The sequence below is a fragment of the Letharia lupina genome, assembly GCF_014066315.1.
Source record: "Letharia lupina isolate WasteWater1 chromosome Unknown contig_19, whole genome shotgun sequence".
NCBI lineage: Eukaryota > Fungi > Ascomycota > Lecanoromycetes > Lecanorales > Parmeliaceae > Letharia > Letharia lupina.
Window position 1 is genome coordinate 1,260,651 of NW_023502988.1, and position 24,345 is coordinate 1,284,995.

General features: G+C 42.2%; 8 protein-coding genes across 8 annotated transcripts; 4 read left to right on the plus strand and 4 right to left on the minus strand.

The window, feature by feature from the left end:
- Window positions 1-7,718: 7,718 nt before the first annotated feature.
- On the plus strand, window positions 7,719-9,656 carry HO133_004106 (uncharacterized protein; the record flags this gene model as incomplete). The annotated part of the gene is made up of 4 exons (XM_037295025.1): window positions 7,719-7,740; window positions 8,101-8,582; window positions 8,686-8,829; window positions 8,886-9,656. The coding sequence occupies 4 exons, from the start codon at window positions 7,719-7,721 to the stop codon at window positions 9,654-9,656; spliced, it is 1,419 nt and encodes a 472-aa protein (XP_037149072.1).
- A 418-nt stretch (window positions 9,657-10,074) lies between these two features.
- Window positions 10,075-11,142, minus strand: HO133_004107 (uncharacterized protein; the record flags this gene model as incomplete). The annotated part of the gene is made up of 4 exons (XM_037295026.1): window positions 10,075-10,642; window positions 10,711-10,717; window positions 10,772-10,806; window positions 10,865-11,142. 4 exons carry the CDS (start codon window positions 11,140-11,142, stop codon window positions 10,075-10,077), a joined length of 888 nt encoding a protein of 295 aa, XP_037149073.1.
- Window positions 11,143-13,495: 2,353 nt separating this feature from the next.
- On the minus strand, window positions 13,496-13,708 carry HO133_004108 (uncharacterized protein; the record flags this gene model as incomplete). Its single annotated transcript, XM_037295027.1, has 1 exon — window positions 13,496-13,708. The coding sequence occupies one exon, from the start codon at window positions 13,706-13,708 to the stop codon at window positions 13,496-13,498; it is 213 nt and encodes a 70-aa protein (XP_037149074.1).
- A 2,887-nt stretch (window positions 13,709-16,595) lies between these two features.
- HO133_004109 (uncharacterized protein) lies at window positions 16,596-17,120 on the minus strand (the record flags this gene model as incomplete). Its single annotated transcript, XM_037295028.1, has 2 exons — window positions 16,596-16,904; window positions 16,995-17,120. 2 exons carry the CDS (start codon window positions 17,118-17,120, stop codon window positions 16,596-16,598), a joined length of 435 nt encoding a protein of 144 aa, XP_037149075.1.
- A 695-nt stretch (window positions 17,121-17,815) lies between these two features.
- On the plus strand, window positions 17,816-18,950 carry HO133_004110 (uncharacterized protein; the record flags this gene model as incomplete). Its single annotated transcript, XM_037295029.1, has 2 exons — window positions 17,816-17,887; window positions 17,964-18,950. 2 exons carry the CDS (start codon window positions 17,816-17,818, stop codon window positions 18,948-18,950), a joined length of 1,059 nt encoding a protein of 352 aa, XP_037149076.1.
- A 1,322-nt stretch (window positions 18,951-20,272) lies between these two features.
- HO133_004111 (uncharacterized protein) lies at window positions 20,273-20,713 on the minus strand (the record flags this gene model as incomplete). The annotated part of the gene is made up of 1 exon (XM_037295030.1): window positions 20,273-20,713. The coding sequence occupies one exon, from the start codon at window positions 20,711-20,713 to the stop codon at window positions 20,273-20,275; it is 441 nt and encodes a 146-aa protein (XP_037149077.1).
- A 923-nt stretch (window positions 20,714-21,636) lies between these two features.
- On the plus strand, window positions 21,637-22,473 carry HO133_004112 (uncharacterized protein; the record flags this gene model as incomplete). Its single annotated transcript, XM_037295031.1, has 1 exon — window positions 21,637-22,473. The coding sequence occupies one exon, from the start codon at window positions 21,637-21,639 to the stop codon at window positions 22,471-22,473; it is 837 nt and encodes a 278-aa protein (XP_037149078.1).
- Window positions 22,474-23,029: 556 nt separating this feature from the next.
- On the plus strand, window positions 23,030-23,878 carry HO133_004113 (uncharacterized protein; the record flags this gene model as incomplete). Its single annotated transcript, XM_037295032.1, has 1 exon — window positions 23,030-23,878. One exon carries the CDS (start codon window positions 23,030-23,032, stop codon window positions 23,876-23,878), a length of 849 nt encoding a protein of 282 aa, XP_037149079.1.
- Between the last annotated feature and the right edge of the window lie 467 nt (window positions 23,879-24,345).

Genomic DNA, 24,345 nt, shown 5'->3' on the forward strand with positions numbered 1-24,345 from the left:
TAATAGAGTCTATATTAAGCTCGAATTTTTTATTAACGATATTCTCGTATACTTTCTATAGTAGTTTAAAAATAGTAACGTTAAGTAACTATAAGAGATATTATTAGAATAACTTAACACTCGCTATTACTAGTACTTATTCGATCTAGTTATAAATATATAAAGGCATTCTCTATATATAGATATCCTTCTTTCTTAGATATCATTAAGACTATTATATTTAATAATAGATCTCATTATAGTAGTAACTATATATTTAGATATTTATTAATACTAATTAGTATACTTTAATACTAATATATAGATTAGTAAGACTATACTCTTAAAGAAAGTTCGTCTCGATATCGCCGTAATACTTTACACGATTCTATATTACTTAATCGATTTCGCTTATTATAACGATTCGATTAAATAAAACTATAATTTCTATAATTTCTACGACTTCTACTCAGTAGAGAATAGAGAAAACACCCGAAAAACATTAAATATCATTAAGCTTCACACTAGTTTAACACATAACACATACTTAAAATAGACTTTAAGAATAAGAAATCTAATTCTTTAGAGATATCGCCTAATATTATAACTCTATAATAATTAAAGAATATACTATCTAAAGGAGTTAATTTAATAAATATCGATAAGAGAATCGAATAATTCGTTTATTGGAGAATATAAGACTATAATAAAAACAAATAAGAGTCTCTCTTAGATATCTTTATTAAGGAATTTCGATAATTCGCTAAAGAGAACTTTAAGGCCCTTTTTAAAGACTAGTAATATAGCTTATAAAACTATCTATAAAATAATAGAGTCTATATTAAAAAAGGACGAGGGATTTCAATAGTCGAATTATTGATGAATATAATCTAAGAAGAAATCTTATAATTATTGAATGACGAGAACCGTTCTCTATTAAAGCATTACTCTTCTCAGTAATAGTCTTATTAGCCTTATCGATCGAAGAATACTATTTCTCTCTCCTTGTAATTATCTTATTATTAATCTTATCGATTAAAAAATACTATTCCTCTTCCCCCGTAATCGTTTTATCGATCGAAGAATTCTACTTTAATTCTTCTCTTAACACTAGCCTACGATTTAAATTATCGAGTCTTACACCTACTACCCTCGCCTTATAAAGTTATTTAAAACTTTAATATTAAATAAAACTACGACTATAATAAGAAACTTACTACTCTAGCTAAATTATATACTATCGAGAAGAAGTATAATAAGAGTCTTATCGAGAGTCTTAGCTATAAATTTATAATTTTTATAAATTTTTATAAGAGAGCCGAGATTCCTTAATAGATTCTTTAAATAGTATTTTTAATTATACTAAAATCTATAATATTAGAGTATTACTACTCTAATTATTAAGAAATTAATCTTATTATTTAATAACTCTTCGATTAATTTTAGAGCTATTTCGAGAGAGAAGAATATTGTTATTTTATACTTCGTAAGTGAAATAGCATTAGTCTAAGAGACTTACTCCGAGCTAGTCTCGAAAAGAATAAGAGAACTATCTTTAATAAGATAATTTAATAACTTCGCTAAATCTAAAGAGAGCTAGATTATAAATTTCAATTAGATATAGCACTTTAGAATAAGATAGTTATCTCTTATAGTAATATCTCTATATATAGTATTATAATCCTATAATAGACAATTATAATTACGAGACTAATTAATAATATTTATACTATAATCGAGAATCACGAAGAAGTTATAAAGGCTAAGAGATTTAAATTACTTAGATCTATAATATACTTTACTAATTAAAAATATTATATTAATCGACCTCTAAATTAGCCTCTAAATTAAAATAATTATAGTAAATCGTCTTTAAAAATAAATAACTTTTAGAAGTGCTTTATTTATAAGAGAATACGCTATTAGTTAATTAAGTATATCGATAAAAAACGCTAGAAGTCTCGAAATAAGTTCGCTAAGCGATTTATCGACTCGATTAATAAGCGATATAACTTTTATATTTAAGAGTTTAAAGATTAGAAGAATAAGATCGAGGATTTCGAGATCTTAACTCTTAACGTTTAAGAAATCGATTTAAAAGAGATCGAAAACTTTATTATAACTACTTTTATAGTTATATTAGACCAAGCCTAAATATATTACTTAAAGCTTTTTAATTATTTTATATATTATAATATTATTAAGTCTAATAACTTTCTTAGTATTAATTAATATATCTTAAAATAGTTTTATAATATTATACTAGATATCGAAGTTATACGTATATTTACTATTAAATATAATTAAGTAAAAGTCTATATAAGGGAATTTAATATATAACTAAATATTACTACTAGTAGTATTATTACTTAATTTAAAATTGAAATAGTAGCATTAATTAGAAAACTTATAATAAATTTATTTATTAGTCGAGTCGATTTCTACGTAATATAAATTAATACTCTATTTTTACTATATATTTAAGATATAGATAGATTAGAGATCTATCTAAATAATCTTAAGAATTAAGTTATTTTAAGAAATAATTTTATAATTTTAATTATTCGCTTTTATAAATATCTATTCTTAATATAGAGTCTTATATTAATTAATTATCTAATCGATATCGAGTTATATTAATTATATCGTCGATTCGATTATTTCTTAATTAATAGATTTATTCGAATCTTAGAGAAAGCTAGCTACGACGATTCCGAATATCGTTATATACTTAAATAAATTATTAAGTTCTATATACTCTATTAAAAGTATTCTTAATTTCTAGATCGTTTTAAATTCTTATTTAAGAATAAGGATAATATCTATTTTAACTATATAATTATTATCGATATTCTCTATATTAATAATAGTCTAATTCTATAAGTTATTAATAAGAAAATTTTATTTTAAGTCGCTCGATAATTAATAAATATAACTATCTTTTATATATAGAATATACTTAGACTATACTAGATAGACGTATATATTAAATCTTTAGATATTATTATTTATAACGCTAAGATTAATTTTAATAATATCGAGTTTAGATAAAACGCTAGAACTCTAAGTATTTAAATAAAATGCGTATTAGTTAAAATCGCTAATTCTATCGATCTAATAGAATAATATTATACTCTATTAAGATAAGCCTATTCGATAATTATTATAAAACTAGAGAATTAAAATATTAAGAAGAAGATTTATCTATAAATGATTATTAAGGCTATTAACGATATAGTCGAATATAATAATCTTATTCTTATATTACTAGTTTTTAGAATCTTCTCTTATATTATAAACGATAATATATTAATTTTATCTATTATTAAGAGAGTAAAAGCTATTAATATAGTAATAATCGAAGTTATAAAACTTTACGCTAAGAGATAGATTAATAATACTTTATATTAGCGAAACGACTTTTAGATAATAAGAATATATAATATTTTAATTAATTTCTCGATACTAATCTAGAGAACGTATTAAAAGAAATAGATTAAACTATATAAATTGCTAGTCACTTCTCGAGAGATATATATTATCGAATTATTAAATAATTCTACTAATTTTCGAGTTATTATTATTAAGCTATATTTAAAAAAAATAGATACCTTAATTAAGTCTCTTAAGCTTCTCGAATAAGAATCTTTATAATTAGATAATACTTAATACGAAAATAACGATAATAAAGATTATTAAGACTCTTTTTAGGACGCTTTACTACGTTATAACCCTTCTCGATATTAATATATTCTCGCTTATTTTCGAAATTCTATTAATATTACGATCTATATATCTAAGTCTATACTATAGTTATCTTTATCGAATTTCTAGATATTTCGATAAAAAGAATTTAGTAAACTATTTAAAAAGGGGGTATTTAAGATTATAAAGATCGAAGATATCTTTATAAAAGCACGAATATTTAGTAGTTATTTTATAAATTAAATTAAGAATAAGAGTATCGAGAAAGTCTTCGAGAAGTCGCGATTAGTAGTATAAGTATTTAATAATTTAAAGAAGTATAAGATTCTTATTTAGGCCTTTATTATTTAACGAATTAGTTAATAACTTATTATCGCTTTATTATTAGCTATCTTATAGCTATCTCTATATCTACGCGATATTACTTAGATATATATATAATCTTAATTCGAATTAATTAGAGATATCTTTATTTTAATTCTAGCTAAAATAAAACTATTATCGAGAATAATATTTCGTATTATTCTCCCTCTCTATAAAATTACTAAGTTCGATATCTATTAATTTTAGATATATTATAAATACTATATAAAGAAGCTGAAAATAATCTCGTCTATATTCGATACTTATTTATTATTTAATAACGATATAATAGTAATTATTAACTTATAAACCGATAACTCTTTTATCGTCGATATCACCGAGTTTATGAATATGGAATTATAAGAATTATACGCCGCTAAACTATTAACTAAGCTATATAAGAGATTCACTTTAAAATAATCTCTCGAATTTAATAGATTCGTTATTACTCTCAAGAATAATATAAGAATTAGCTAATTTAGATAAGCGAAGAAGATTTAATTACTTATAAAATCGTTTATAAAAGAATAGTACATCGTCTAGCGAGTATAAGAAGTATATATCGCTACTATTTTATAGTTATAAGCGATATTCGCTTTATTATATATCGTCTAGATTATAAAGTTTATATATGAGAATACTTAATATCTAAATCGCTATCTTTTATAATAAATAAAAGAAAGAGGCTTTATATTTATTAAGTTAGATATAACATCTCTAAGAATCATAGTTTTTACGAATTCGTTATTCGCTAATAATAAAGATCTCTCTTCTTAAATTAATTATATAATAGTCCTAGCTAACGCTTAGAATAAGGCTAATATTATTTATTAATAATTAATTAAATATTATCGAGTTATTAGAAGTATATTAGCCTTCGAACTTTATATATTATCTCTAAGATTCGACGTTATAGCTATTATAAAATTTACTCTAAATTAAATCTTCTCTAATACTCTCTAGAGAAAGATATCTCTTTCTATATATATAGACTTAAAATCTCTATATGAATATCTTATTAAGCTAGAAATAATATAAGAGAAAAGATTAATAATAGATATTCTATATCTGAGATAGTTATATAAATAACGAGAGATTATCGAGATTCTATAAATTAGAGGAGATAAGAATTTAGCTAATTTAATAATAAAGGATAAAGAATATAACGTACTATAATATCTAGTGAATATAAATTATCTAGAATTAAATCTAGAAGGCTAAGTGAAAAGATAAGATACTAATATTAATTAATAGAAAGTCGTCTTAGCGTAGTATTACTAGAAATACGCCTATTATAATCGAATTTATACTTACTATAGTAGAGAGAGTAATTACAGTTATAGAAGTTACGGAGAAGAAATATAATATATAAATAGCCTTATTTTCTATTTTTACTAGTATTAAAACGACTTAATACTCGCTATTACTAGTACTTATTCGATCTAGTTATAAGTATATAAAGATATTCTCTATATATAGATATTCTTCTTTCTTAGATATTATTAAGACTATTATATTTAATAATAGATCTCATTATAGTAGTAACTATATATCTAGATATTTACTAATAGATATATCGTATAAGAAGATAAATATAAGAAAAGAATTCTTCGAGTATAATATACTATAACGAATTACTACGTAATATAACTATTATAACTATCTAGAACTAATAGTCGATATATAATATCGTATATTACTTCTTTAATAGTGGGATTAAAGACTTCTATTAGCTACTCTATAGTAAGCTTTAAATTTATTTAATTTTATAAACTAATAGCTATCTTTATTTTATTTATAAAATTCTATTTCTATTAGCTACTTTATTAATTTTTATTTTTAAAGATAAGAGTTAATAAAATAATCTATCTTATAGAGTTAATAGCCTTAATAATTATAACTAATTCTCGATTTTCTAACTAAATCTTAAATCGACGTTTATCTTTAATTTTTATAATAACTTTCGCTTTAGAGATTATACTTATAAAAATCCCTTTCTTATTAAAATTATAGATATTTTCTATAAGAATCTCGTATTTAATAATAACGCTAGCTAGGAGACTAAATTAATAACGAATTATTTCGAGATATATAATCTTCGCTCGATTATTATCTAATACTTTACTATATATAGTTTTCAATTAACTATTATATTTTAGAAATCGTTTCGTTTATCGTTTATTTATACGTATATCTATATCCTCTATTTTTATCTAAAGAAGTTCTAAGACTATAGTATATAGAGCGTTTACTCTAGATAAGTATTTTTATTTAATTAATTTCATATATTAGCTAGCTAGAATATTCTTCTCTTCTTAAATAAAATACTTTTATAGCTTTAATTCTTATATATAAGTCTTTCAGCTATAGATATAAGTATATAATAAAAATATAAGAATATTAAATTCGATAGCGAGCTTACTAAGTTTCTAAGTAGGATTCTTCTATTATAATTCTATTATTTTAGTTATATAAATTTCGAGAGTAATAGTCTTAGAAGACTTCTTCTAAGTTATAATTATTTAATTAAGTATTATAAGCTAGATATTAGACTAGTAATAGAAGAGACGAAGAAGAGATAAAGGGGTAGCGGGGTAGATATTTAAACTTTGTTATTTTGTAGAAAGACCCTTACTAATAAATCTATACTATATGCGGTTAGACTACTAAGTTTTATATATGCTTACTAAGATTCTCGAAGCCCAGTCATTCTCGTTATCCGATCATGGACGTTATTCTAAAATCAAATAATGTGCACCTGTTTTTTGATCAGGGCTGTGGAGCGAACTTTGATAAGCGAACTTTGGTGAGCGATATTTGAATTCCTTGCGCTTTAATAATTATAAGACCAAATTTAAGAATTCCTTTTTTATCTAAAAGCCCATATTTCGTTCTATAATTTAAAAAAAAGAATCTCAAAATTTTAATAGAAAACAAAAAAGTTATTCTATGTGTCAATAATGTACACCTATTTTTTTGATAAGGGAGGCGCGGGAGGGCGATATTTTGATGGTTGCGGACGCTAATTTATCTACCCGCAATGACTCAGCCGATCTAACCAAAAAGCGTAGAGAACCCGAATTTATGATTGGCTGCACATACAAATTCAAGGTTTTCAAGCTCAGCCCTACCTTATTCTGTTATATATACTGATGGTGGGAGTGGAGTAGTGGTGGAGATGGTACGAGGGGTAGTAGGAAAAATGGATTTGTTACATGTGGGAGGTTATCGGATAGCACAAAACATGGGGACTCTATCAGTGCGTAACGAGCAGTCGGAGTCATGGTGGCTCGAAGACGTTGGCTGGTGAAAGCTACATAGATAGGAGTAACAAGATTCTTGAGGAGCCGGCCTCCATGGAGGATTAATATCTTCTACCCATTGCGAGTGCTGTGACGTCTACTATCTCTGGTGGCACACAAGTTTCAATGGAGTGGTTTCGAGGCGGCGGACAGCACTGCGCTCTGGTATTCCTACATTGGGTTACCCTCAAACAGGCTAGCCTCAACGGCGTCTGCACAAAGCTGAGAAATCCATCTCCACCGCTCACCATCGTGAGCTGAGCCATGATGACTCAAAGCAATATCTTTTCTCATCATGACTTGTCCTGCTTCTATATATCACCTCTGTAAGCGAATGATGATGCTGAGGAGGACGCAGGGAAAAACACCATGACGGTTGCTGCTGCTGCCCGTCGAATTCTATCTTCATCGCCAAAGCTCGCTTCCTTGTCTTCAACGAGAGTACTGTTTCTTCAAACGTCTCTTTGATCTGCTCTAACGGCCTTTCACTTTGGCCTTTGTCCTCAGGAACGTCACGCTTGCCTCACCAGAATGGTGTACTGCGGCAGACCTAGCAAGGGCTGTGCTCCGTGCCGGGCCAAGAGAACAAAGGTGCGTGCATAAGCGAGAATATACGATTTCCGAAAAAAAAAGAGACTCTAGTCCAACTCCATGTTTCTTTCCGTAGAAAACCCGCACACCTAACGATTTCAGTGTGACCAAACTCGACCGCATTGTGGCCAATGTCGAAGGGCTCACAGAGAATGCCCAGGATACCGGGCCGAGCAGGATGCGGTTTTTCGCAATGAGACCAGCAAAGTCGTGGCCAAGGCTCAGACGGGGACTAAATGGGAGATTAGCATGCCTGTATCTCCAATACGCCCTATAGAACTCACGGGAGATGGCGATGTCAGGAATCCTGCCATCGATTTCTCCGCTGCAACTGTCCAAATGGTAGAACGCACAAAGGTCACTATCCGAACCCTCTCCGTTCCACTAGAAGACGAGGCTACCTACTATTTCTTCCACAACTTCGTCCCTGCGGACCCTGCCTCTCTGACAACGTATTCTGACGTGCTGCCTACGGTCTATCGGCAAGACTCCTCCTTCAATGCTCTGCCCAAGATCATCGAAGCCATAGGCTTGGCGGGCATCTCGAACGTGAAGCAGGCGCCGGAACTTATGGTCGCGGCGGGTCAAAAGTATGCGAGGGTATTGCGTGCCATCACTGCTTCCATTCAAGATTCGAAAGAAGTAAGCACAGACCAGACGTTGATGGCTGTTATGCTGCTCGGTTTGTTTGAAGTAATGTCCTAGCTCAAGGATTTCTCCGTTTTCTGTTCTGACCATTGCGTAGACTGTCACATGTTCAAATCCTGAGTCTATGAGGTCTTGGACCAACCACGTCAATGGAGCTACTGCGCTAGTGCGCCTACGTGGAACGGATCAATTGCGAACAAAGGTTGGGCGCAAACTTTTTGACAATCTAGTTGTTCAGATTGTAAGCCATTGATTTCAGGATGAATAGAACGCTTTGACCTGACTGTTATGATCTAGCTCATCGACTGCCTCCAAAGGCGTCAAATGATCCCTCCGGATGTCATCGAATGGGCTGAGATTGCTGCTGAAGGTGAAACCAAGAAGGCGGTACCCGAGAGGCAGCTAATCCAAATAATTGGGCGCCTTTGCGCTCTGCGAGCTGCTGTAGATAGACCAGAAACCAACGACATTGGAGTCGTCACACTGGCGAATTTTATTGACTCTGATCTGGAAGATTGGAAGAACAGCCTTCCACCAGCCTTCTCTTACTCGATTAAACAGAGCCCCAACACCGAAAATGTCTTCTCCAACACGTATCACGTCTACAAAGGCACGTGGGCCCTTTCAGTCTGGAATGTATACCGTTGCGCTCGCATCCTCACCCAGCAAGTGATCACGACTTGGCTTAGTCGCAACTCCATGCCGAATCCAGCCCTTGACCAATCACAACGACGCCAATCCAAGGTTCTACTTGCAAATCTTGCTTACGACATTTGTGCAAGTGCTCCCTTCATCTTGGGAGCCTCAAACTCGTCCGTGTACTCGTCCCGGCTCCCAAGAGCTGCGGCAGGGGCATCTCTGCTATGGCCTTTCTACCTTGTTGCAACGATGGATCAATGTCTTACCGGAATACGTGCTTGGATCATTACCCGGCTTGCACTGATTGGACGGCTCATGGGCATCAAACAAGCCGAGTCTTTGGCTAATGTTTTAAGAACCAAAAGAGAGATCACGGCGTGGGATAAATTCGAGACAGCGCGCGCAGACGAGGTGCTTGATGAATGGTGATTCCCGCAAAAAGGCAACTAAGCGCGTGCTATATTCATCTGGTAGGTCTGGGTATGAGAACCCAGGCCCAGACTAATGCGATTCGGATCTAGGAATGTCTCGGGATTTCTATGCATTCTATGGTACTGACAAATGAGGCATCGAGTCATCCGATGCGGGGACACCGGTCAGGACAAGCAATCTGAGCCTCGACTCTATCGTTTCAAACCAGAAGCAACTAAGACCATAAAATTTCCGCCGACGTGCTATCCACAAGCACTATCTTCAACATGGATTGCAATGCTTTCTAGAGCCCGAGTTCGGGCCCATTCCAGTTCGACCAAAGCCATGGACAGCAATGGCATGCGAGGAAACGGACGGCTGGGAGACTGTCGATTCTTCCGATGATCACTACTGGGAGTGTAGCTCAAAGTCTGCCTCAGACCACGACCCGAGAACCCTGCTGTGGAGCGTGCCGAGCTGGCGTGCTCGCTCTCGTTTCCAGATGCTGAATCTCGAAATTGGTGTCGTCCATTTTCGCGTTGCCAAACTTAGGCACCAAAATGCCAGCCAAGATATACACGATGACTATCAGGATCTCCTCGAAGATTGCCATGAATGCTCGTACAAGAACATTTCCGTTGATTGGGGAGAATGTCGAAATTGTCGAGAAGTATGCGAGGAGACTGAAGAGGATGCGAACACCGAGGAGTGGCAGCGCTACTATTAATGCTGATAGAACTCGCTTCTCCCCAGAGGGAAGGCCGTTGATTTGGCTTGCGCTCTTGGCAATGAGGAGAAAGAGGCAGATATAGATGATCAGGAAGATGATGAGGCCGGCTTTGATCAGACTCTTTCCTGTGCTCTGTTCGGAAATTGAGCTGTCGGTCAAGTCGGAGCCACCAACAATGCAGATGATGAGCGCGATTGCGGCAGGGATCTGTAGAAGCTGGAGGAAGCGGCTGCGGTAGGATGTCGCAAACTGATGCACACCGAGTCTGCCGAATCTGGAGGAGAAAATTCAGTCTTGCTTTCCTCTAGACGGCTACGTTGACATCTCGAAGGATCGACTTACATCCTGCCTAGAATGGTATAAGATACCACAGTCTCGAATCGGCTCCGTTCCTGGATCGCACCTTCCGTTGGAACCCTTTTGGTGGTCTCATCGGTTCTGTTGCCATCCTGTGAGCCTCTGCTAGACAATCTCTGCTCCCAGGCATGACACTCACATCCTCTTCAACAACCCCAAACTTGCCAATAGCAGCGGACTTATCCCAACGCTGCCCAATATCGCGCTCCACTCCAGATCACTGACTTTGCTCGGCTTCTTCTCTGCTGCGATGCCTAGAGCAGCGCCAATGATCCGAATGAGGCAGAATATGGCGAGGTAGATCCAGCCTGATTGGCGATGTATACCATGGCGGAAGACGACGAAAAGCGTAAGGGATAGAAGAGGCAGGTAAATGGCCAATTCGGCGATGTCGAGGGATTCGGAAGGGGAGGGCATTGTGGAAGATGTTGGGCGCTGTCAAGGTACGTGGGCGTTGTTGGTGGCTGTTTGTTTTGGCTTCGGTTTCGGTGATGTGAGCTGTTCTTGTGAGAAGGTCGAACGAATGCGAGGAAATCTGATTCTGTGAAGCTCCTCCGTTTTGCGCGAGGGATGTCGAATATATATATCAGGAAGGGCAGCAGATTTCCATCTGCACCGCCATTTCCCCCCGGCGCAACCTTGCCCCCATAAGTATCACACCTCGTAGCCATTACGTCTGGAGCGTCTGCCGCAAGCTTTGGAAGCATGTAGCTACAGCGAGAGAGACTGGTATTTATCTCATCTCCGTCAGCTTCGCGAGGTGCATCCCCGAAACAGCTTAGCGTAGGGCTGTGTCGCGCAGAAAGGCTTGGCGGTTGCGCCGAGGATGAATCGGGTTAGCAGCGCGTTGCGTCGAAAACGTTGCGGCGGTGCCGAAAGATGACGCATGGAGAAGTGAGAAGGAAAAAAGATTCTGATGTGATGGACTTGCCCTTTCCGGTAGCCCCGAGGCTGGGGGAATGGTGGAGGGACTGTGGCGGCTGCCATCTGGGCTGTTTTGTTGATGCAGGCATGCAGCATCCGGGGCACTGCGAGACTGACTTCTCTCGAGAATGGTGACTTGTTGTAGCTGCCTGACATCTCCCCTTCCGTTGGGTCTGAAGACTCAAAACGCTTACTATACATGAGCGAGTATGAGCGCGGTTGCAAGACGTTATGAAGTTATTCTATTTCTTTATTTTATGCATTCTTACTATTTTAACGATATCTTAATGAAACCTTACTATTCTACTCGCTCATCTTCAAATCATATTTAGATAGTATCAGGTGCTTCACGCTAGTAGTTTGAGAACTCTGTGCATGTATTGTCCCTTTTCAATAGATTGAGCAAAAGAAAAGAAAGGCTCGGCGATCCGATAGCGAAGCTGTGCGTCAGGCATTTGCGTTTGCATTTCTGGATAGCAAACAGCTTCGCAGGACGGCCTTGGATGAGAGAGGAGTTCTGGGTTGAACACCAATGAGGCTATTGGGACCTTTTTTTCGAAAACGTGGGCGGCGGTTCTGGTTTGGGGGAAGGAGATGCTGGGAATGGAGGTGTAGTGTTTACGATTTTCGTATTCTTCTTCTTTCTTCTTTATTTCTTTATTTATTTGTTCATGTATATGTGCTTGCTATCTTATAGCACCCGCTTCCCCTACCTACCAGTAGCAGCCCCTCTGGCTCGAGCTCGAGCTCCAGCTTAACATCTTCCCTTTTCGGTTTTCTGGGTCACCACGGCACGGCTACGCTCCGTGGTTTTGGCATTCTCTTCTTCGTCTTCTTCTTCTTCTTCTTCTTTCTCACATATCTATACTCGCCCGCCTTTCCGGACTTGGATCGTTCGAGCCTCAACAAACACGGATAGAAAAATTGGAACAATTGGATAATCAAATCGCTCTTCTGGGGTGTACCTATGAGCCATTCCAGCTACGCATTTTTCTTCCCGTGGATAATGCGGTAGGCGGATGGGAACGATCGTGTGTGGTGTGGTGTGTTGTGGGGAGGGAAGAGGGAAGGGGGAAAAGGTGATGGATGGATGGATGGATGAATGGATAGGATTAGGAATGTGTGGGAAGCGGATTTGAGAAAAGCGGCATCTGGGACAAAGCGGGAAGGGAAGAAGATACGGGAGATGGAAATGAGAAAACGGTGCGTAGGAGGGAGGAACAGCTTCAAGAAGACCCTGTTCCATCAGAGATGGTTGTTTGAAGTCTGCCATTTGGGATGCTGAATTCGCACGACGTGAGTGTTGCGTTTTGTGGATGGATGGGTAGATGATGAGATGCTGCCTGGTTGATCAGCGTCGCATACCATACAGATATCTTTCCCTGTACTGGGGAATGCATTCTATTTGCCGAGGAGAGCAGAGCGGAGTGAGGCTGTTCTGGGTCCTGAGTGTGCTTTGGAGACGGGACTGAGCTGATTAGGAGGGTAGGAGGTGGCGAAAGTAGTTGGCACGTAAATGGAAGGTTCTGCGAGAGGGAGCCTGTGTGTGGATTCTTCGCTCATGTGCACGAATTCGTCGAGACTTTCAGATACGAGCGTCATCCAATTTCATTACCAACCCTATCATCATTTCTTTTACAATCTCAGACGACCACCACCCGGCACAAATCCGAGCCTTCGCGTACACGTCCCAAGAAAGCTTGGAAATCGAAGAAAGAAAACAGAAAATCAAGTCGGCGTCGGCGAGGGACAGCTCGAACACACAGCATACTCCCCACTCCCGTTCGTCAACGAGCACACATCATACGGCACCTGCGCCTCCTCGCACACATACTGGCAGCAGTGATCATACGGCGTCGGACACCCCGCAATGCTCAGCAGCCTGCCCGTGCACGTCGACGTCGGGAAGGGGAAGCTCGCCGGCGCCGTCGTGGCCACGCTGCTGCTCAGCGTCGTCTTGGGCGGCGCGGTCGTCGTCGTCGTCTTGGGGGCCGAGGTTGCCGTCGTCGTCTTCTTGGGCGGGGTGGCGGTCGTGGTCGGGTAGGAGCACTGCGAGCATTGGGCCAGGACGGTGCGGTTGTTGGGCGAGCAGACGTCGAAGGGGACTTGGGCTTCGGCGCAGATGAAGGCGCAGCAGGGGTCGGGGGCGGTGGGGCACGCGGAGATGGACTGCGGGGTGCAGGTTGAGGTGTCGAAGGTGCTGCTGCTGCTGGTTGTGGTGATGGGGGGCGGGGTGGTGGTTGTTAGGCAGCTGCAGGCGCTGGAGATGCGCTGGTGGGGCGGGTTAGTAGGGTGGGAGAGAGTGTATGAGGGGGGGTTGTATGTACGGAAGGGCCGCAGGTTGCGATGCCGCTTGGTGCGGTTTTGGTGCTGAGGAGGTGGTTAGTTGATGTCTCGAGGTGGTGGTGGAGGAAGGGTTGAGCGTACGATGTTTTCAGGTACTGCTTGCAGAAGCTGGAAGAGGTGGATTCTTGATAGTGCTCGAGGGCTCTATAACAATTGTCTTGGTTGCATGTACCTGCCAGTGTGACTACTATAAGGCTGGCAGCTGCCGTCAATATGAAGGTGACGTGCATTTTGGCTTGTCACAGGCTGTCACAGTTGTAAAGTGTGCTTGCAGGTCTCGATCAATGCGGGTCCTGCAGGAGAAAGATGGGAAGCCAATGCGACATGGTCATGGTTTTATACCTGCATCTGCCCCGCTTGGCAACGCGGGGAATATTTCATGTAAGCTGCATGAAGCAAGCTGAGAAGCAGAAGCGAGAAGCGACTGCCCCTATTTTGGGAAACGATAGTTGATTGTTATGCGGGAGGTCCATTGGGCGTGGGGCTTGGGGCGTGAAAGATTATGGCTTCGAGATTTGAGTTGTGAGCGGTCAGGAACTAGAAGGAGTAAGCTGCATATAAACGAGATCAGCTGCATAAACATGTGCAATAGTGCAGAAAATGTTTCCTGATTGGGAGGGAAAGCGGGATGTTTTCGGTAACAGTAAGCGGAGTATGCGGGAGCTTGGGCACGCTTGGAGATCCTCGGGCATCTTCCTTGGAGGTGGGTTCTCCATAAGCTTACTCCATACTCCATAATCGAGCAAGCTGAAGCCCCGAGGTGTCAAGACTGACGACCCTGGCCAAAGTTGCCTGACCACCACCAAAAAATCAATGCTAAGAGACAAATGCTTCCGCAATGGTGCCGGCGCATCGTACTCGATTCCTGCATAAAGAATTACGTAAATTTGAAAAACATGATATGGAAAAGATATCGGCCTATTGTAAGCTTGGGTAAAGCTTACATTGCTGAGTGGAAAGAACCATACTAGGTAGTACAGGAGAAATGTAAGATCTTAGAACCAAGACTAGTGACACCAAAGGAGTAGAAGAAGAAGAAGTGGTGACACTGACGGGAGAATTCACTGACGCCAGTCTCACCCTTGTCAGTACCGCTTCTACAACACTTGACACTGCCAGTCCCGATTCAAGCTTCGCAAAAAGATACAGAATTTGGCCCTTGCTTTGCATGGCGACAGGAATACAGTCGTCTGGCCTGCTGATGTTTGCCCTTGGGCCTGTGTGCTGACGCTGCTTTGCGTCTGTGTTGCACAGGGCGGTCGGATTTTGATGTCGGGTAGAGTAAAATTCTTGGAATCGATGATGCTGACGGGCTGCCAGGCATCTTAGAGGTTCCTCTTCAAGCTTGAGATGAACAAGATGCGTGAAGAAAGGAACTGCCCTTTCAACGAACCTTAAATAGCCCTAACCCTAACTTGAACTTTCCAGCACGCCCCACAGCACGAGACCGTGAGAAGGTCAATTGAGGATACTACCTTGGGCGATGGCAAGGGCCGTGAGGACGAGTCTTTAAGAGATGCCGGCTCTGTTTCCTTCCCAATTCACTTACGATATACTAGGTCATGTCTTCACAGACTTCAAGAAAGGCGATACACGATAAAAGGAATCATAAATGTATGATCTTGGTTGACGCACACACACCGAATAATGAAAAGAGCATGGTCTATGGAACTTCGAGTTGGGATGCAACAGCGCGCTCCGGCTTGCTGTAAGCAGCTCTCGCGAGTCACATTTGACAGCGGGATTCTCCCATCGTTAGGAGAGCGTATTGCTTCCGATAATCATTTTGATCATTCTCTTACTTTCTTGCCTCGCGTGTCCGGACGTTGGTCTACATTTTCATCAGGAGTAATTCATGGTGAATCACATCTAGCAACATACCTCTGTGATGACTGGCCTCGTCTCAAGGGTTCTTGGCGCTTTAGCCAAGACGTTCTCGTACTACCCGTTAAATACTCGGCTATCTCAGCCAATCACAACGCTCATTAAGCGAAAGTTGATGTGAATTCTACTTAAGCGTAAAATGTTGACTTTTTAGGGGAAACCCGGTGGACAGGGTCAACCTCTTCTGGCATCGCACCTGAAATGGAGGGTTTTAACAACCAGTTCCCTTGCAGGTCGACGAATGTTTTTAGGAAAAGTGCGTGGGCAGGGTCACTTTTTTCTGGCTGGACCGTAGGATTTCATTCAGGACTTCCGCCCCTATGCATGACTTTTGCCACATTCACTTGTCTTCTACTGAATGCTACTACTGCAAACTTATGCCCATGAGAAGGGCGTTAGTGCCCCATAAATAAGCGTATATCTCATTGGTATCGTCTTTAACTATGGGAGTCGGGTATTCACTGGTGTGACGCAACACTCATGATCGGGACGGGGACACATGGTACGAGTGCAATCAGTGCAGCATGATGTTCAACAGACTGCTAGGACTGGTATTCGATCTCGCATGCTTGTACCCCACAAATCAACACTGCTGTTTCACTGCCGTCCATCTAGTCTTCCGAGAGCCTCGACGATTTCCCTAGTTCTTGGTAGAAGTTGTCTTATGATCATCGTACCTGTATCCCGTCATGTTAGCTTGAGTCCGTAGATCTGTTCTAACTCCGGGCGAGGTAATACCCTGGAGGTCCCGATGAGGACGATGACGAGGCCTCGTACGCTGGTGGCATCTCCTCCTTCTTGCGACCCCATGGCGCTCGACTGAGTTCCTCTTCCCGCCACAACCTGTAATCCTCGACGTTGTACCTTCCCATACAACAATGTGTCGCCGTGCGATTATCCGGTAATCTTGTCTGCAAGGCGTAGAACCCGCTGAGCATCTTGCGTTTGACGATAAAGGGCCCATCACCGCCGCCTTTTACGTAAACTTGGGTACCAGAGGGAAACAGAGTTTGCTCTTCTTGTGGCTGTTGTGGAAATTTGTTAGTATGATGTTGACGAGCTTGTTTGGGGAGCTGGTGGGTGGTTGTTGGAAGGAGGAGGAACAAGCCACTTACTACTTTCCAACGGTACCAGGGGGAAGTCAAGAGATCGTAGTCGTCGCGGTGAGGGATGAAATGCCAGTGGTGATCAGAACATCTGTACACTGGTGGCGCTTCCCGTGATTCTGTATGTGGTGCCATACTCGAGCGTTGGGTCTGGGAAGATGAGATATGCAATGGATGCAGAGTCCGAAGAAGAGACTGCTTTATTGAGTGGGAGATTTAGGTTGCCAACCGAGATACGTTGAAGGTTCCTCAACATGAAACAGGTTTCCGCTAGCTGAATGATGAGGCTGCTAAATGCTTATTTATCGAAGAAACGGAGTCTAACAGGCGATAACACGAGTCAAGTGTTGAGGTAGAAGTAAGGTGTTGAATTAGAAGCAAAGTGTTAAAGTAGAAGCAAAGTGTTACAAAGCAAAGTGTTGAAGTAGCAACCCCGTGCTGCCCATCGTCGCATGGCCAGGATTGGTCGCCCTGCTTCGGATTCAAGGCTGAAATAGCCTAGCCGGGGAATAGAGGGACAATCTGACACAGGCGGCAAGCTGTGAAACTCATGTATCTTCTAGGCTAGCTGAGTCTGAGTCAAATACGAAGTGTGAAGATCAGTCCTCCCCTCTCAACACAAAATTTCTTACTCGAACCTAAGGGAGCAACATCTTGACAGATTTCAACCTCGACACCTCGCTGAGAGTCATCACATACTCTACACCTTTATTCATGATACTTGGAGAAGAGTAGCAACACTTCTGAGTCTCAACACATCTTTAGCATTTCCCTTCACCATCTAGTGTCTGGCATAGTCGGCATTGACGTCTCGACGTCGCAAAGAGAGGATGGCGGATTGTGGATACGGAGACCGGAGACACAACTCGGAAACTGTGCCTCATGGCGAGAGCAGAGACGCAGTAAGCCAATTCGTACACACCAAGGCTCTCACGAGAGGTTCGAAATAATCCTGGTTCAGTCGCTGACGTTTTCAAGCCTGCAGTTCCCGCCAAGCACCAGCGAGATGTGAAAACCGAGCGCGTCGGGCTACTGAGCTTATCTCGCGAACTGCGCGACAAGATTTATGACCACCTTCTCCGCATCGAGAGATGGGACGTCTTGAAGTACAAGAGAGACCTTTTTAAGGTTGATCTGTCGATTCTACGCGTCAATCAGCAACTCCATCAGGAAGCTTCCGAAATCTTCTATGAGGGAAACACTTGGGTGTGTATCACAATCGAACCAAGCCTCCTCGAAGCCCTATGCAATGAGTGGGTAGCAGGTCGGAAAGGCTTCCCTGGAGATAAACCAGTCTCGTTAGCCACTTACACCCGTACTGCCCCTGTAGCAGCTGCGACCGTGACCCTACAACGGCTCCCACAGTCTGGTCCTGGGATCAATCTGATCCATCTTCTGGTGTCCTCGTTCGCAGTACCGCGGCTCTGCAGAATTCTCACAGTTTACGCCAATGTTCGCGGGCTCGATATTCGCGTGCATCTAAATGCACTGACCGCTGGAAAGGTGAAGAGAGCTTGGCACGAGAGCTTGCTGGACTCCTTCAAGGACGCCAGAGGGTTCGGCCGCGCAACGATTTCCGATGCTCAGGGGAATTCACCGCACGTCGAGCTCGCAACACTAATGATGTCGCCGTTCAAGCATTTTCAGGAAATTATCGATCGAGCCTCCGAACATCACGACCGTGCCCGTCAAAAGGAAGAGTTGGGCCGGCTTTCCGAAGCGCGCTATGGCTACCAAGGCGGCTATGATTTTACCTTGTGGTTTGACCGCTCAACTCATCAGCTGGGCTTCTCAACACGTATCCAATATGACGGGGAATTAGGCAGATCGTATATTCAATTGCGGACTAAATTGGCCTTCTCGTGCGCCTTCCTATGTATCAAGCTTGGCGATCTGGACTTGGCATATCCCATTATCGAAAGAATGTTGAGCTTACCGCCGATCGACGAGCACAATGTAGCTTAAATGGAGGCATGGTTTCTTTGTGGTCTGGCAGATCTATCGATCGGTGCTGACAACGCGGCTGCGTACTGGTTCCTGCAAACGTTGTGGAAAGAGCCGGGCCGCATCGGCGCGGACGAGGCAGTTGACGATATGGAGGCAAAAGTGCGATTCTGCACTGGGCTGAGCGATCGCATAATCTTTCACAACATCGAACAGGTGTTGCAACCTTTTCGGCACCAGACACCAGGTAGTTCTGTGATGAGCCAGGATGAATACAGGCTCCTTTTCCAACGATGGTATGTTGGCAGAAGGGAAGTAGACTCTATGAGTTATGGTAGAATTGTTGAAGACTCCATAAAATGCGGATGGTAGAAACTTTCGAGATTGGAGTGGAAACCTGATATCCTGTTCATCACAGTGGCGTGTATACTGCGTCGAAAATCGAAAAGACCACCTAGGGATAGACCACAAAAGTCCTATTGCTTTATCTCCTGACCCTCACCTTGCGTGTACTTTCATGACCTGGCACCTCTTCATCTCTTGATGTCCTGGCTTGCGGCTCGAAAAAGTCGAAACAGTGCAAGCTCTGGAACAACAGACAGCAGAACTTGATTGAACTCTGGCTGGATCAAGCGTGGGAAGCGTCAAGGTTTCAGCCTGCCTTCCATACTCACCTCCTCTCAGCCTTGAAGGAAACTAGACAAGCATTCGTCTCAGGACTTTCACCACTCCAACTGCGGCTAATATTTGGTCTCCTCCAAAAAGACTGTCCATTCTCATACTCTTTCCAATTGCAGGTCCAAGAAAAACCTCACGCAAACATAACTCTGATACATGAGTCGCGCTGTACACAATCGTTGGCGTTTGCAATATGACTGAGAATCCAGTAAAAAGGGGAAACCAAGAACGTTAAAATTGTCCGACGGAATCCACCTGGCACTGGCTCCGCATCAAGCGTCCTTCCTTGCAATCTCCTTGATCAAAGTCATGACTAAGTCAACCTGATTCAAATCAGGACTATGCCCAGCATCACACTTTCCACCCTTACACCCTTCACCGATATTCTTGATGTTCATCTCCTGCACAAACGGCGGGACCGCATGGTCTCTCTCACAAAGCAGATCAGGACACGGCACCGCGTCGTTGAAGCAATGATTGGCGATGATTTGCTCAAAGGATGCCAGCGCACGCGGCACCAATTAGGACGCGTAGAATTGAGCGTCGAGTGGTGACATATCGTTGAAGAAGACGTCCTGGGGATTTGCGGGGTTGCAGATTCGACCCTGTTTCAGGGAATTAAGATTGAGCCATTCCGTGCAAGTGGAGTTTCGGAGTAAGGTATGCTAGGCAAATCCTCCATCACAAACGACGCATGCTTCCCCCCGGTCGCCCGCAGCATAGAAAGTGTCTTTTGGAATCGCTAGCGAAGTCATGGACAGTATCGCAACTACACTGCTATCCTTTCCCTGCTTCTCCCTCACGGATCGTACGAAAGGCCCAGCGGCAGCACTTCCGGATATGCCGCCGTACGAATGCACGACTAAGACTACATCTCTGCCCTGTTCACCAATCACATCCTCCCAGCGAGAAGTGATCATTGCGACATCGTTAATGAGACCCCTATTGGCATTTCCAGAGGTGGGTAAGGCGAGAGGGACAGTGGGATAGGATTGCGATGAGGGTGCTGTTGCAAGGGGGGCGATGTAGATTGGGGTGTGCCAGGCGCCGGCGACGATCACGATTGTGGGTTTCGCTTTGGGAGCGTTACGGTTGCCATGTTTCATCGATTATATATAGGTCTTGAGATCAAGTGCTCAACATTCGAGAGACGTTGAAAGATAGGCGTTGTTTAGGTAGCCATTTGAAGGGATCAGAAAGAGCACTCAGCTGCAGGTCTAGTGCCTTAGTGCGGGGTCGGCCTTTGCTCAAGGGCGCGAAGCGACATCTTCATATCTAGAAATAGCGATAGAACGAGTTAGTCTTCTTTTAATAGTATGCTGCAGAGCTCATAGCGTTCTTTCAAGAGGGATTAAGAGATGACTGTAATCGCTTGACATCTTATTCAGCGTATGCGAGAATAAAGCGCAACGAGAACACAGTAGAGGAGGATGAGGCGAATCTAGACTCTCTGCTCATATCGTGAGCCAAACTCGGCCTGTCTGGTGAGACGAAGCAGTTGCAATAAGGCATCAGACCACGCTGTTCACACAGGTTTGAAAGTGCCGCATGGTGCCCAAAAGCCATCTTAATCAAGTCATCTAAGCCATGGTGATAGACAACAGCAATAGCGCTGCCATACTGCTGCCGAACAGGATGTCATTCGATCCAACACAAGATTCTTCGAAACGTTTTTGAAACTGAAGCTCGGTGGAGAAAAACCTTGGCATCACGTGATCTCGAGCTAGTAGTCCGTCTTTTGTGTCACAACTCCTCTTCCTCCTCCAAGTTTCATCAACGGCAGCCTCGGAAGTCTGCGCTCACGCCACAGCCTTTCCCTATTCTCACTTTAGGAATAGTAGCACTAGAGACTTCCCAACCAAGTTCTCGCAACCGGCACATCAATAGGCCCAAGGGATCCCAGTTGAGGTGGGACATTGAGCGTTGGAGCGGATACTCGAAACCACTTGCCCGCCAAAAAACCCATGTACGTATGGCACCCGGAGATGAGACTCGCTGTTTTCAAAGACTGACCTCGCCATAGAGCAAGATGTCTGCATTCGAGAAGCTGCCCAGAGAGGTCCGCGATCTGATCTACGAACACTGTCTCCTCTACCACGGAGAGATAATCCCATTCCCTACCAGCCACGACTACGAGAAAGAAGAGATCAAAGGAGGGTCCAAAGTCAGCGATTGCACGGCCTCTTCATCACAACAACCTCCTGTGCGGAAGGATGGTCGCGACGCTTTCCTGGGGTATCCTCATGTCAAGCGAGAAGCTTTCCAAACCGAGGACAAACCTTGCGTCGCTCTGCTCGGTGTCAACTCTGCTATCCGTGACGAAGCGGCATGCATCCTTTTCGGCGAGAATGTCTGGCGACTCTCTCCAAGACCTTACGCGCAGGATGACAAGTATCGCTTGTGGGAGACGTATGCCAGATACTTTCGTCAGGTTGTCACCAGTTTCGACGCTCGCGATATTGATGAAACGCAACTTCTAGATATCAGCATGCAGAGTATGGAACGCGTTGATGAAGATGAAGACTTAGATCACTTTGACCAGGCAGGAACAGCCAATATCCACCAAGAACAGCTGAGCTTAATGAAGGATCCTTTCATAGCGAAGAGAAACATTCTGCGCCAAATGGATCTCAAATCTCTGTCGTTCGACTTTGCAAATCTGTTCTGTCCAAGCTGGTGCTGTCGCCGTGAGGCTCTCCAGATTTGTGTAGAATCTCTGGGACCGAGCGGGCCGTGGTATAGGTCAGAGCGAGAGCAAGGCCGCGACTTGGAGACCAAGCTAAGGACCGATGTCAAGGTTCTTGGCCTGAAGAATGACAAAGAAAAGAAGCTCTTCTGGAAAACTTGGGGCTTGAAGGTGGATTGAAATGGGACATGATGTGGCGTTAGGGGAGAATATTTGTTAGACTCCAGACCTGACAAGGGACATCGAGGTTTCATGCGATCAATGTTAGCAAAGCTAAGCTAGTCTCCAACACATAGCACCATTGGTTGCTTCCAGCTTGCAACAGAGAAGGGAGAGATATCTGTCCCAGTAATGCTGCATAGATTTGCTGATAGGGTTGATACGAGCAACTCTTGACATGTCTTCGGAGTAAATCGAACTGTTCCGGCTTGGCATCACGTGACCTGGCGCTAGTGCTCGCCCTCATGAACCTCACTTTCTGAACCCAAAACATCTACCTTGCCCCTCCATATCTCATCCACAATTCACAACTGATTCCATAAGTCTCAAGAGGTCCACCTGTCTGGTCACATCAAATCATCACAACATAGCTACATTGCACCTGCAGCGGATCCTTGACGAGGTACTCTACAGTGTTGAGGTAGTCCCACCTCACTTGCTCAAATCTCACTGTACTAAATTGAGTTCAGCATTTCAATCCAATCACCTCAATCTCTCAACTCACCACAAGAGCAAGATGTCTGCATTCGAGAAGCTTCCAACAGAGGTTCGCGATATGATCTACGGGTACTGCCTAATCTACGACGGGGACATCATTCCTTATCCGAATATCGACGAGAGAGAACAGATTCAAGAAAGCTGGCGCAAACCAGCAAAACCGTGCATCGGACGCCTAGGTGTCGAGTGCAACCTGAAGCAAGATCTTCGTTCATGTGCGGGGATAAGGTACGCCACAGACTGGCCAAGCGTTGCCCTTCTGGGTGTCAGTAAAGGTATCCAGGAGGAAGCGGCAAGTGTCCTGTTTGGCAAGAATGTGTGGCGTTTGTCCTATGTTGAGCACTGGGAGATGGGAGAGGAGAATGATTTTTGGTTAAGCTACGCCCGCCATTTCCGTCACATCTCCAGTCACATGACATTGAATGACGCTGGCAATATGCTCTACTACATCAAGATCTCCAGAGCTGCCGGAAAGTCAAGGCAATGGAGCCATACACTGATGAAAGAAGAAGTCCACGACAGGAGCCTTTTCTGCCTAAGCAACAGTTTTAAATGGAAGTACCGGCTTTTATCTCAGATGAAAAACCTAAAGTCGTTGGTATTCAATGTCGAAAATCTATTCTGCCCTCATGGCTGCTGTCGCAAAGAAGCGCTCCGCAGTTTCTGCGATGAAATGGCTGAATACGGACCTTGTTACAGACCGGGAGTCGATGAGAACGTGGGAAGTAGTGGGGAGGCCACGACCGACAATGTTGTCGACGTCGAGACAAAGCGCAAGGTTGTCGTCAAGGTGGTTGGCCTTGAAGACGACTCGGAGAAGGAGCTTTTTAGGAAGTATAGGAAGTACTTGGGGCTGGAAAGGGACTAAGGTCGAGATCAATGAGGAGCTCGTTGGATCTCTGCCTGGCAGTCTGTGCGAACAGATACGAACGTAGATGCTTGGTGCTGTTACAGATATGGAAATCTTGCGTTGTCGCTGGAGATCAGACGGTGGCGCTTGAGCACGATGGATCATAAACAGGTCAAGATATGAGCGTGGACCATGCAATACAGAGTCTGCCGCAATGAGAAATTGGTGGCAGATACAGTGAGCACCAAGAACTGCCATTGAAGCGAGGAGACAGCGGAGATCACAGACACGATGCACAGGAGAGTCACCATTTGCATTGGCACGAGCTATTCTAACTTACGGCTGAGATAAACACCAAATCAATAAAAAGGCTTTGAAGAGCAGTGTGATTATGCGTTCCCGTTCTTTTCTACCTCGCCGCAGCCGCGTCCCCCACCCACAATCCATTAATGCCCACCTATAAGCAGAACCATTTGAAACCTCCA